The sequence below is a fragment of the Rhinolophus ferrumequinum genome, chromosome 15 (genome assembly GCF_004115265.2).
Source record: "Rhinolophus ferrumequinum isolate MPI-CBG mRhiFer1 chromosome 15, mRhiFer1_v1.p, whole genome shotgun sequence".
Classification (NCBI taxonomy): domain Eukaryota; kingdom Metazoa; phylum Chordata; class Mammalia; order Chiroptera; family Rhinolophidae; genus Rhinolophus; species Rhinolophus ferrumequinum.
In genome coordinates, this window is record NC_046298.1 from 16,352,980 (window position 1) to 16,367,060 (window position 14,081).

At 54.6% G+C, this 14,081-nt stretch overlaps 1 protein-coding gene across 3 annotated transcripts in view; it reads left to right on the forward strand.

The window, feature by feature from the left end:
• Positions 1–1,809: 1,809 nt before the first annotated feature.
• Positions 1,810–14,081, forward strand: part of CDH5 (cadherin 5) — a 34,229-nt gene continuing 21,957 nt past the window's right edge. Inside the window, exon 1 of one of the 3 annotated variants that reach the window (XM_033129088.1) lies at positions 1,810–1,927. Coding sequence is in view for 1 of the 3 variants with exons in the window: in XM_033129087.1 (XP_032984978.1) it covers positions 10,812–10,834 (23 nt within the window). In the remaining 2 variants the exon portion in view is untranslated. Of the gene's footprint in view, positions 1,928–10,762; positions 10,835–12,600; positions 12,855–14,081 lie in introns of those variants that run through there. The other 2 variants (XM_033129087.1, XM_033129089.1) reach the window with 2 other exon arrangements.

Sequence of the window (14,081 nt, forward strand, 5' to 3'; positions counted from 1 at the left end):
CTCCACCCCCACCACCCCCACCAGGAGAAAGCAGAGTTAATCCAGTTGGAGAAGGACCGCTGAGCCTTTGTTCATTCCACAGTGACCGAATGTGCCGGATCCCGCTTGGGGGTGGGAGGGAGGGGTACCTCATGACTGGCACTCGTCTTGCTTCAGCATCACTTGCCTTCCCCCACTGTTGGACGTCCCCTTGGCACACAAACATGCCACCATAGCTTTCTGAAAAAAACAAAAATCCTCCCATTTCTCTGTTCCCATTCACTGCAAGTCCTGGGGAAGGAACTGCCATCATGTGAGTCTCCCCTTTCTCACCCTCCCTCCCGAGCCCCCTCTAACCTGTCTTGCCTGCTCTTTTCCATTTAACCTGCTCTCATCACAGTCAGGAGGACCTCTGCTTCCACATCCACTCTCACCTTTCCCAGGCTGACCCAGCTCACACGCCCTGTCCTCGCCCGCGCCCTCCCAGCCCTGGCTTCTGTCCTTCCTTGCTGGGCTCTCTTCGCTAGAGGATCTACAAATCTCAGCGGCTCAAGTCCTCCCTCCCTGTAAGCACATCCACTTCCATGGCCTCAGGTCCAGCCATAACTAAGCTCGCCACTACACAGCTTCATCTCCAGGCTTCCTGAATCCGCCCCTATCTCCAACTGACCGTGACACCTGGGTATCCAAAGGCTATCTCAAGCTCAACATGCCTGAAACAGAGAAATCTTTATCTCCCTCTCCAAAAAAATATTCTTCCCTTCGTGTGCATCTCCGTACTAGTGTCACTGACTTACTGAGAGTCCCTGGGCAAAAAGCCCTCATCCTCTCAGGTCTCCACCCAGCTATAGAATAAATCCAGTTCGGGACTTCCCAGCCATTCATTCATCCATGGAAAAACAGGGGCAACTATTCAAAGGACAGATAGATTCCCACTGCCCATTCTGGGAGATTCCAAATCCATTGGCCTGGGGCGGGGCCCTGGTATCTGCAGTTTGTAAAAGCTCCTCACGTGATGTGCGTGCGTAACAGAATCTGAGCCCCGCCTCCTCACGGCCCCAGCTTCTTGGTTCCCCGAGCTCTGGTCCTGGCTCAGCTTCCCTATCTTCCAAGCTGCTTTTTGACTCATTTATCTCAACTGCCCTATGGGGTTGAGGCTCTGGTTATCCCCATTTTACAGATGAGGAAACTAAGGCTCAAAGGGACACGACTGGTCCACGGTCACATCCAGGAGAACCAGGGCACTTGACTCCACCTGATATTCCTAAACTCAAACAGCCCCCACAAACCCAGGCTGGCACCGATCTGGCCCTGCAAAGCCAAGAGATGCTGTTCCCCTTCTCCCACCCACCTCACCTCCAAAGCCCCTGAAGCCGCCCCATCATGTGCAAACTCTGCCCCTTCCCATGTCATGGGGTCACCTGAGAAAATCTGGCTCTAGGTCCAGGCTGACCCAGGCTGGATTTCTGACTCCACTACACCTCAGAGGGCTAGAGATACTTTAAACTTGCTGAGTCTCAGTGTCCTGAGCTATAAAATGGGCGTGATGACAACTGCCCTTGGGGCTACGAGGAGGGTGAACTAAGGCCCTTGGCAGGTACTAGACTTCGAGCACCAGATTTGAGGCCCGGAGTTGGGGTCCAGGCAGGTCCAGGGCTAGGCCCCTGTGGGGACAGCCCAGCGGGGCCGGGGGGAGCGGCCCACCACAGGGCCTGCCTATCTATAGCCAGCCCGGCCCTCACAAAGAAACAATAACAGGAAACCATCCCGGGGGGCGTGGGCCAGGGCCAGCTGGAAAACCTGAAGGGGAGGCGGCCAGCCTCCCTCGCTGCCGGGTGTGGCTCCCCTCGAGAGGTTGTCCGTCCGCCAAGCTCCACAGAACTCCATAGCACTCAGCCCCGGACGGACAGTCTGACAGAACAGAGACACCGCTCAGCCCACGGGCACGGTGAGTGAGCGCTCCCGACCCCAATCCACTCAGACCCTCACCATGTACCCAAGACAGTAGGATCCTTGCCTTCCCCATCTGTAGAATGGTCACTGTCAGGGTCCCAGGGAAGATCCAGTCCTCGAGGTACAAAGGGTCCCCTCCAGGCTCAGAGCAGGGCTGAGAAGTGCACCCAGCGGTGGTGCCCTGGGCACAAATGAGCATTCCTCGGGCTGAGGGAGGGGAGAAGGCCTCGGCTCTCCCACATGTACTCTCCAATTCTGTGTGATTCAAGGGCCCACTGGCTTCCAGCGTGCCAGGCTCAGAGAGGGCAGGATTCTGCCCAAATCGACCAGCACACGAGGGGCAGAGGACTGGCACCCAGGCCTAGGTTCCCCTCTGGTGCGCCTTTCCCCGGTAGAGGATTAACCAAGGCCTGTCATCATCCCCTCCCCTCAAGGCTCTGTGCTGGGACTCGGAGAAGACTCCTGGAAGGGGAGCTCTGAGCCTCTGCCCCTCCGTCAGCCAGTGTCCCCATTTCCGAATAAGTAAGCTGAGGCTTAGCTCTGAGCACTTGAGGCCCTGCTAATGGAAGCCCCTTCCCTTCCCACCCCAGACACTGCAGGGGTCACTCTGAGCTGTGGGCGCTGTGGTCAGGAAGGTGGCCCTCCCTTTCTCCCCTGACACCCAGATACCTACTGGTTGGGGCCCTGAGGCCCTCCTATTTTAGGGAAGTCCCCCAAAAGGACTTGAAGGCAGGCAGTCTCCAGAGCCCAGCCTGGAGACAGTGGTCCTGGGTGCAGATCCCAGCTCTGCCACTCACTTCCCGTGTGACTTTGGGAAAATTACCCCACATTATCGAACCTCAGTTTGCTTGTCTCAACAATGGAGACAGCAAGTCTTTCTACAAGTCATTGTGGGAACTAAAGACAAGGCACAGAGAAGGTCTTAAACAACGGAGCTCCTTATTTTATAACTACCAGCTACCCCATGAGTTAAATATAGCCTTTCTCCGTTTCTCAGTAAGGAAACTGATACCTGGAGAAGAGCTGGGGTAGGAATTCGAATGAGGATTTTGTACCCGAGAGCCCAGGCTTTTTCCGGCATCACATAGTTTCTCCATGTCTCAGCTTTCTCATCTATAAAATGGAGGAAACTGTCTCTTCATGAGTCAACTTAACGCTTAGCACCAGGAGTGGCTCACTGTAGGGGATCTGCAAGAAACCACGGCTGAATTTACCTGCTACCCAGAGCTGATCTTGGCTGTGGATGTCATAAAGGTTTTGACCCCTGAGGTCGGTAGGTCCCCAGCAGGTGACAGGGAAAGTGAGAGAATGTCAACTCAGCTCTTCCTCTGGCAAACACCCTAGGGAGCTACTCTGTGCCAAGCACTGTGCTTTCTCCCCACCCCCTACAAGGACATTTCTGCCATGAGTGGTGGGCAGATAGGATCCTACAGAAGGTGAAGGGAATTCTGGGGGAGGCAGAGAACCTAGGCAGCTCTGAGAAACTGGGGAGGCCAGTGTGGCCAGAAAGTGTTTAGAGCAGTGGGGGGCAGGATGGCTAGTGACGCTGAAGGCCACGAGTGCCAGGACCAGGAGCTTTAGTTCATCCTGAGGTGACGGGGAGCAGCGGGCCTCTCCCGTCTGGCCTGAGTCCAGCCATCTGTGGGCCCCAGCCTGGAGGGCAACAGATGACCTGCAGAACCTGGTTGCCGCTCAGCGTCAGGCAGCCCTGCCAATCCCGGCTTCCTGTGGTGAGGGGGTAGGGGAAGCGTCCACTGGCCTTGAACGGGTTAAGCTGCCCATGCTACAGTCTGGACCTGAGCAATTGTACTGCTAAACAAGGGCCGGACATGGAGGCAGGAAGCCAGAGGGGGCCACGTTTATTTTCTCCCAAAGTTGGATGACTCACTGCTCTGCTGCTGCCTCAGGGTTGCAGAGTGGACACGGTGGCCACCAGCTTAGGAAAAATCTTCAGCCCCTTGCTCATATGGACCCATGCCTGCTATATCCATCACTTCTCTGCACCCCCTCAGCAGCCTTGAAGCTACCAAATGAATTCCCATTTGACAGATGGGACCAGAGAGACAGAGAGAGGCTGAGTGGCCAGTCCAAGGTCACAGTATGAGGTGGAATGAGGATATGAGTGAAGCCAGGTCCTTCCGGCCCCACAGCTCCTACCACACCCCATAATCAAGCTCAGAGGGAAGACAAGTCAAGGAGAATTGTACATGACAGTTCAAGCCATAGAAGCAGGTACCAGGATAAGTCAGGAGCCCACTGACCCTGGCAAAGGAATGTTCTAGGATACAGGTCCTGTCCTGAGGAGTTTGGCTTCTGGCTGGAGAGATACTGAAAAGCTCATCCTAACTCAGGTCCAAACTGATGTTGGATGGAGAAATCATAGAAGGCTTCCTGGAGGAAGAGAAGGAGACTGAGGTCTTAGGTCGGCAATCTCAGTCTTCTCATCTCTCTAGGGCAGGGATGGACCCAATGATCCCTAACCTCATTCAAGGACCACTAGATTGTCTGGGGCCACAGCATAACAGTCAGATCCTAGCAGGTGCAGATATTAGGAGGAGGAGGAGGAGGAAGCAGGGCCCATGGGGCCAGGCCAGGCCAGGCAGGCAATGAATGAGATTTCCTTCTGGAGAGGAACAGAGGGGAGTAGGAGGTGGGCCCAGGGCATAACCAGGAAATGAGGTCAGGTGTGAGTCGACCAGTCGGCCAATTGAGCCCACAGCCACCAGGCTAACGGGGTTAAGTAGATGAGGGTCAAGATACCCACACATTTACTGAACACCTACTGTGTGCTGGGCTTCATACCTGTGATCTCCCTCCTGACTAGGGAGGCAGCTATTATTGATGAAGAAGCTTGGGGCTCAGAGAGGGGAAAGGATGAGCCTAAGGCCACACAGCTCGTAAACAGCTGAGCAAGTTCAAACAAGCAGCTTGGTGGGACTCATTCTGCTGCCCTCACGGACTGCCTCAGAGTCCCAAAGTACGGAAGCCCAGAGGAGATTAGAAAAGGCTCTGTAGGGCAGGTGTTTTCTCCTTGAAACTTAGAGCTGCCCCATTAGGAGACAGGCGCATAGACTGGATGACCCTGGAGCCCAGAGACCCCAGCACAAATTTGTTTTAAATTGTAAACTAGCTCTGGTGAACTGGTATTCTACAGTAGAATACCGTGTTCCCCCGAAAATAAGACCTCACCGGAAAGAAGCCCTAGCATGATTTTTCAGGATGACATCTCCTGAACATAAGCCCTGATGCGTCTTTTGGAGCAAAAATTAATATAAGACCTGGTCTTATTTTGGGGGAAACACGGTAGTATCTATTTCAAAGATTGTATTGAGGATTCAAGGGCTGAGTTCAAGTTCAGTGGGAACGAGCACTGTGATGAATTAGTGATGTCTGGAATGGGTACAGGAATGGGTGAGTGGCCACCTATGACCTCTGTTTTACCAGTCCTATCCTGTAAGAGGTCCCCTGCACAGAGGCAGGTGTGTGTTCATCGGGATCTGATAAGAAGGATAATCTCGTTGTCCTCAAAGGACCAATCTCCTAATGGGGGTGTGTATGACAATACACTGGGCCAGTAGAGAGGCTATTTGGGAACAAGGAGGAGCTTCACTGAGTTATACCAATTACTGCACCCACTCTGACCACCCGAGGTGTTGTCTGCAAATAATTCAGGTTTGTTTTCAATCCTGTGAGTGAAGAGGGAAGAGTGACAAGACCAGGACTGGAGACTGAGGCAGGCTGACATGCATCAATGGGAACACCTGACCATCAAGGGCCGGGGCCTTGCGTTCATGCAGCTGGATACTGGATGAAGTGGAAACAGACCCAGAGCCTGCCTGCTCAGAGGCACGTGGGCCAGGAAGCACAGGCTGTACTGGGGGCAGGAGTCAATCAGAAGACCTCATGGGGGAGGCGCCCGGGGCTTAAAAAGAAGTAAAGCATTCACCCAGGGGACACAGCAAGGAAGGGCATTCAGGCAGCGTTGGCCGTTCACCCATTCTCATACCCATGGCAGACATCACTAATCCACCATAGTGTTCATTCCCACTGAACTTGAACTCAGCCCCTGAATCTTCAATACTGTCTTTGAGGTAGATACTTACCAATTCACTAGAGCTAGTTTGCGATTAAAAACAAATTTATGCTGGGGTCTCTGGGATCCAGGGTCATCCAGAGGAAACAGCCTGTGCAAAAAGCCTAGAGAGAGGAAGACCTGTGCATCCCAGAAACACCTACTTCTCCTCATGACTGGAAATGGCAAGGAGGTGGGGGAGAGGAGAGCCAGAGTCGTGGGCAGGGGACACGCCGTGCTGGCTCAGGAACCAGCTTCATCCTGCTGGAGGTGAGGAGCCAGGGACGGCAGTCAGCAAGGGAGCAGGGTGGTCAGCTCTCAGCAGAGTTAAGACGGGGCTGTTGGTAGAACCCTGAGGGAAGGGGATCAGGTCTGGGACCCACAGGAGCAGGTCCCTGAGCCAAACTGAGCTACGAACCAGGAGAAAGTCCCAAGGGGCCAGCTTGTAGGCTGCCCAGTCCCACCCCCAGCACACCCCATCCCCAAGGCTCCCAAGGCCTCACCCTTCATTCACACGGTGTCTGTAGTTGCCAAGGCCCAGCTGTAAATGCTGGGGTTTGAACAGACAATTGGGGAGTTCCTGACGGAGTTTGGGGATCAGGAGCTACAACCTCAGCCCTGAACTGAGGTGTGTGGGGGGATGGCATGGGAGGGCAGTGCAGAGAGCTGCTCAGGGCCACACAGGGAGCAGGGGCCCAGCTCGTCCCCTCCTACAGACACACCTCTTGCGTGCTCTGGGCCCAGCCCCTCATCCCTGACCCAGGGCCTCTGGGCCGGAGTCCAGAGCCTGCAGGAGGCTGGGCTGGAACTGAGCGTCCCGTCCACTCTCTGAAGCTTTGCTTAGGGTTGGGCTCAGCTGCCAGGTCTTGTCCCAGCTGATGGTGGGTGTGCTGGGTGGGAACAGAGGGGCCAGACCCACAGAGCAGAGACTCTTCAGGAATTGGCGTGGGCAGATGCCTGGGGACAGGGGTGTATACTTGTGAAGGCACAGTGGAGGGTGGTGTGTCTGTGTGGTGTGTCTGTAGATGTCATGCATGTATCTCTGACCTGGAGGCTTCCTCTGCCCCACCCCCAAGGGCCCTCCAGCCTTCTCAATACCCCCCCCCCAAAAGCCTGAACTTAGCCCCTAAAACCTCAGGCTTGAGCAGGGTCCTGGTCAGGTCAAGGAGCAGGGGTCGGCCCAGTGGTCAGGGGCAGGACCAGCCTAGGGGCATCTGCCAGGCTGCCCCACTGAGCAGTTCCCAGCTGGGTCCAGGCTTCCCAGAGTCGATTTAGCTACAAATGGAGCAGTTCCAGCCCCTCCCTTTGTGCCCCCTGTATCCCCCTAGACTCTCCTTTTAAAGAACACAGAGCTGAGCAGACCTCACAGCCCCTTCCAGGCTAAATCTCAAGGACACATGGGGGCCACAAAAAGAAAGAGAGCAAAGGGAGTTTTGCCTGATCCCACAGGGGGACAGAGACAGGCAGGACTCACTCCTGGAGTGAGACCCTCAGACCAATCTGGGCCGCCCCCACCCCGCCTTCTCACCGCTTCCTGCACTCCTCCATCACAGTCTGAAGGTCTATTTTTTATCAAGAGGTTATTGTCCATCTCCCCCACCGGGATGCAGCCTGTGTTTGTTCCCCAGGTGTGTTCATTCTGTGCCGGCCACATAGTTGGTGCACTATGTTTGTTGAATGACTGTGTAACCCCAGGGCCCTAGAGAGGGTTTCAGAAAAGTGATGACATGGGACTAAATCCAGGCAGAGGAGAGAGAACGGCAATACAAAGGTGGAGAGGATGTGACCAAGCCTGGCGTCTAGGTTCCGACCTCAGTGGTCCCACTCACTGTGGACACAGACCCGGATCCGGGGCGTCTCCAAGGCCCCAACCTGCCATCCAGGCGTGGGTGAGCCCAACCACTCCCCAGGTCCTCCCAGGCTCCTCTGCCCCTTGTTCTGGGCTCCATGCCCGCTCACCAGGGTCTCTGGGCCACACTCTGTCTTCTCATTGTGGGTCCCCCAGACTTTCCCAGATTGACCAAGGGCACAACCCCTTCAGGTTCGCCAGCTGGCCCACCTCATCCATGAGTCCATTTGGAGTTGCCCCCAAAAGTCTCCAACATGGCTCCAGGGACGGGCATTGTCACAATCCTAGATGACAGGGACACAGACAGGCACCTGGTCAATGCGTGCGTGGCACGCACATCTGAGCTGCCCAAAGAGCAAATCCCATCTCCCCTCGAGGCAGTTGTTGGGCAAGTTGCCAGGGCTGGCTGCTCAGCTGGGAATTTCTGAGCACAGAAATCTGACCCTCTGCACATCTGTCACACCCAAAGCCACCCAGCAGCACCTTGACCTCTGAAAACTTGGTGACAGCAACCAAGAGACGTGACTCCTATTTGTAGGGCGGTAAAGGGCTGAAATAAGTCTGACCCCGCTGTGGCTCTGACTACACCTCCAGAGATGTAGCCACGGGAAATGCTGCTGCCAGCTGTGGGTACAGCAAATCCTCTTGCCTGACTTCCTCTCCCTCTACAGCAGTTGGAGGTGAAATAATTGTTAGACAAAACCATTCCTCTTGGCCCCCATTTTGGTGGCCAAATTTCTAACACAAAAGGCAAAATAACACAAATAAAATGTAGTTTTTCAGATGGAAAAGACCCTAAGGTCCCGCTGAGATTGGATGTAGAAGGAGCGTGGGATTTAGAAAAAGATAGATCTGAGAGGTAGTGGGGAGTCCCAGGTCTAACCCTTCTGAGTTGTTTGTCTTGAGCCTCAGTTTCTTCCTCTGTGAAATGGAGCTGATAATTCCTACCTCCGGGGGATAATGTGAAAACTGAATGAGATGGTAGCTATGAAAGCCCAGCATGGAGAACAGTTTATTATTATTACTGCACATGAATGTCACCACAGAGAGGGGCACATGATGGAAAAAGCACTATGTGGGGTGAAAGGCAGCCTAAGTTCAAATCCTGGCTCCGCCTCTTGCTGTGTGGCCTACGATGACTCACTCCACCTCTCTGAGCCTCACCTGCTAAATGGGATTACTGACAACTACCTTATAGTTTGCAAGGTTTAAATGAGACAATGTGGGCCACTGAGGAGATACTCAGGAACGTCAGCCCCCATCCACCACCCACGGCCAAAAAGTGCTGTCTTGGAAGAGCCCTTGAGGGTCCGGGATGGGGGCTGGCGATGGGATTTTGTGAGCTTCGTCTCCCAAAGGTCCTCATCTCCAAGGTCCTGCCTCCTCACTAACTGCCACTGACAAGACAGCTGAGCATGCAGACCTCCCCCCGCCCCCTCCCCCCAGCAAGTGACACACTGGTGTGGTGGGGTGGCTCTGGAGGGCAGTCCCAGTTCTGTGTGCCAAGGGAGTTCTCTCCAGGGCCCACCGCAGAGCCTCTGCTGGACACAGAATGGATGTGCACATTCAGATCATACTTTATATGTGGGGCCAGACAAAGCCCCTTGAGGGGTTACTGTCCCCTGTGTGCCATGTGGCCGGAGCCTGTGACAGGTGGCCTCGGATTTATTTAAGTCCAGCATGGTTACATATTTGTTTGGCTGATGGATGCTGTCAGCCCTGGGACGTCGAGCTCATCCAAGCAGGCCCCCCCAAGAGAAAGCTGTGCTCCTCTTCACTGGGGCAGACAGGTCCTGACAGGAAACAGTATTTACTCTGGGGGCTCGGAGGGATTACTTACAGAGCCGGGAGCTCAGCTAAGGGAACAAGGGGGACACTGAGGCACGTGGACACCAGCAACAGTGGAAGCCGTTACCACCCAGAGCCAAAGGCACAGAGGAGGGAGGGTTGTTTCCAGAACCCAGTCAGGGCCAGGACCCTGGAGGGGCTTCCCGCCCACCAGGAGCTGTCAGCCACAGCAAATGGTATGAACCAGCACAAAGAGCCAAAGGGAAGAACTAATCCCGCTTTCTCCTCCCATCCTGAGAGCTCCTGCTGGAGCGCCTATTGGCCAAACACCAGAAGCCAGGGCCAGAAAGCCCAGGGGTCAGCCCCTCGACACAGAGCAGAGGTCAGGGGAGGCGTGGGAGGACTGGATCTGGCAGGAGGGGACCTGCAAATCCCTCCACCAAGTGATGGGGTGTGAAGGAACAAGAAGGGTAAGTAGAGTCCCCGAGGGAGCAGACCCAGTGGCAGTGAGAATCCACACACCTTTGGTTCCATTTTTAGCTACTGCTTATTGTCCACGTCACAAACATTTTCTAATTCAACCTGAAGACAACCCTGAGAGGTAGATGCTGGTGTTCCCACTGCACCAAGGATGAAACAGGCTCAGAGGGCTGAAGTGTCTTGTGCACAGTCGCTTAGCAACAAAGCAATGCAACGGAGGTTCTGCAAACTACAGAGGCTGCCGTCATAGCCACCACCCCGCACTGAGTGGGCCCAGAGAGCAACGATCCACGTGTGACATGTGGCTGAGCCTTGAGTAGGGGAGACATAGCTGGGGTGAGAGGGAAAGATGGTCTCCAGGAAGCAGAGGAAGCTCTGACTTGAGCCCTGCCCTGGGGCCTGGATGTCAGTCCAGTGGAGGACGTCGGGAAAGCAGGGCTGTGACGCAGGGACCAGGGACGGTCCCCAGAGGACTTGTCCTCAACTCTGAAGGACAAGTTCACCAGACAGAGAAAGAGGCAAAACCGGGGGTGCTGTCCTGGGGTCACTTCTCTTCTCCAGCTACCTGCTCTCCTTACTGTTCCACCCTCGCAGTTTGAACACCGTCCAGACACAGTGACCAGACACAGTGACCAGACGGTAACTGCAAGCTCCCCCAGACTCCAGGCGGGTCTCCAGCAGCTGCTGGCCATGACCACAGAGACCTCTCATAGGTAACTGCAACCTGACACAGTCCGCACAGAACTGTTGGTTTCCTCCCCACCAACACGCCACAGCCCCGGCTTCTGAATCTCAGGAAAGACCCTGCTGTCCCCCCACTGCTCAGGCCAGAGACTGGGAGCCCTCCCTCATTCTTTCCCATCCCTCGCCCCCACTTCCCCTTCACCAGTGAGTCCTGTTAACTGTACCCCAAAAATAGTCCCCGTGGCCATCCCCTCCTAAACCTGGGCTGGACCACCATCAACTCTCTCCTGTATGACAGTGACGGGTCACCCCTCGCCCAGCCAGCCCCCTCCCCACAGCTGACTGCACAATTAGACTGCATTAGTTGCCTACAGCTGCTGTAACAAACCTCCCCAAACACAGTGGCTTGAGACAATACAAATGTATTTATTTGTTACCTTGTAGTTCTGGAGGTCGGAAGTCTGAAACAGGTTTCAGTGAGCTAAAGTCAGGGCTGTGTTCCTTCTACAAACTCTAGGGGGGAATCCATTTCCTTGCCTTTTCTGGTTTCTAGAGGCCACCCTCATTCCTTGGCCTATGATCCTGCATCACTCCAACCACTGTTTCCATTGTCACATCTCCTTTTTCCTGATTCTGACCCTCCTTCACCTTTTAAAAACCTTTGATTACATTTTGTCTACCCACATGATCCAGGATAATCTCTCTATCTCACGATCCTTAACGTAATCATATCTGCCACGTACAGGTTCTTGGGAGGAGGATGTGGACATCTGTGTGGGTGGCACCATGCAGCCTACCACACTGACCTGGCCACCTCTTCTTGTGATCTGCCCTCCCTCATTGTTCATTTGTATCTGACCCAGGGACCTCCTTTGCTTCTTCAAACACACTAACCATTTTTCTACCTCAGGGCCTTTGCACTTGCTGGTCCTTCTGCCTAGAATTCCCTTCCTTCCCCTGGCGTTTCTAGGACTAACACTCAGATGCTGTCATCTCTATGAGAGGCCTTTCCTGGCCTCTCCATCTCAACCAGCTGCTCCCTCGGTCTCTGTTGTGTCCCCCATTGTAATTCCCTGGGACCCTCTGATCACTAGCTGATGTTTTTCCTCATTTACTTATTTTCCCGGTGTTCCCACTACAGTGTGCACTCCCTGAGGGTGGTTCTTGTCTGTCTTGCTCACTGCTGTACCCCAATGCCTAGCATGGGGCCCAGCATACAGTAGGTGCTCAATACCCATCAGGGTTCACACCCTGTCCTGCTCAGAAGCCTGAAAAGTACCTCTCTCTCTCTCTCTCTCTCTCTCTCTCTCAGGTTCACTTCTGTTTGTTTCATTTTCTCATTTTCGAGTCACTTCTCATTTGAGGGAGGAAGAAAGAACTAAGACTTGCAGTTCCTTTCTAAGCAAAAAAGGAAATGACCCACCAGGCTCGGGCCCAGCAAGGCTGGGGCAGGGGTCACGCCCGCTGCCTTCCCTAAGTCAGAACCAGCTTCCTGGCCAGGACTCCCAACCTCCCCGTGGCTTTGTTCACTCCCTGCCTCGCGCCTGGAATGGCTGCCCTTGCCACACCCACCTCAAAGGGAACTGGATCTCTCCCAAGTCTGTCGCCTCATTTGTGACTGAGGAAAGTGAGAGGCGGAGGCAGGAGGACCTTGGAGGCACATGGTACTTGTATTTTGGGGCCTGCTCTGCTCCACCCCAACCCAGGAGCCCACTTCCTCCTGGGCCAGTGGCAGGGGACACAGGATGGGAACCTCGGATGCTAAGATCAGCAGACCCAGAGAACAGGCTGGCCCAGCACAGACAGACACCCTCGGCCCTCACTGAGGCCAGCCTGGCGCCAGTGTCACAGAAGAAATGTGACTAGAGTTTGGAAACCTCCTGTGATGTGCAGAGTCCAGCCTCTCCCCTGGGCCAAAGCAGGGGACAGTCAGGGAGGGAGTGGGCCTCCTTCCAGCAGCACCCTGTGAGTCCTCGTCTCTCCAGGCAGGAGCGCTGGTCCCACTCCCACCACCTGCCTCCTTCCCTTGAACCATCCCACACGCCACAGGTCAGTGACACAGGGACCCAGCAGGGGTGGACTGAAGGGGTCAGGGCTGAGGGCACAGTGACAGCCAAGGTCAGAGCCTCCACCCACTGTGGGGCAGTGGGGAAAATCCCTCTCCCTGGAATTCAGGAGGACGCTAGGCCCCCATCGATGGGGAACCCAGATCCCAATCTGGGCTGATCCCATGTCCCGAAGGCTGCCTTGAAAGGCATGGACCTGGGCAACCACAAGGGACCCTGTGCTTAAAAGGCCCCCATGCCTGCTTTCATGTTCTTCTGTCGCTATCTTGAAATTCTTAATAACTTTTGAACATGGGACCGCACATTTAAATTTTGCAGTGGGCCCTGAAAATGATGAAGCTACTGTAAGCCCAGCCTCTCAACCCCCACACCACCCACCCCTGCTCTGTTGACAGCTCCTGAACTGATAATCTCCCATGAATTCTGGGGGTGAGGTCTGACCCTCTGGGTTAACACACTTGGGTTTCCTAAGAGCCGTCTGAAGACAGCATCAAAGCCACACTGCTACATGGGCTCCAAAGCTGGCCAAAGGACATGTTTATTTAGAGGAGCCTTGAAATCCCATGTCATAGCAGCTGCTGGGAAAAGAGAGAGCAGTAAGAAAAACCATGAACTTTTGGACCAGACAGACTTCCTTCAAATCTTGGCACGGCTGCCTACAGTCTGAGTGATCTCAGAAATGTTCCTAAACCTCTCTGTTCCTCCGCTCATCTGCAAAATGAGGGATACAATTATACCCACCTTGAGGGTGATTGGGAGGATTAAAGTGAGACAACCCATTAAGTGCTTGGAACAGTGTCAGGCACTTGATAAGTGCTCGATAAATGTTAGCCGCTGAAGTCAGACTCTTGGGATCCATTGTCAGCCCCACCACTTGCTCCAAGCTGAACTGCACCTCTCTGTGTGTGGGTTTTCTTACGTGTAAAATAAGGATAACTGGGTGCCCACCGCACAAGGTTTCGGGAGCTACCATCAGCATCACCCTCTCGTCCGGGACGCCTTCTCCGCAGCCCTCCTCTGGGCTCTCCCTTCGCCTGCACTTGCTTCCACACCAGCACATGTGACATGAAGTACAAATTGTTGCTGTGCCTGTCTTCCCCTCCCAGGCTGGGAGCTCTTTGGGGGCAGGAACAGAGTCTGGTCCTGCTAGGATCGGCAGAGGGTGAAGGACAAAGGAATGAACAGATAAGGGGGGCTCGTTTGTCCCTGG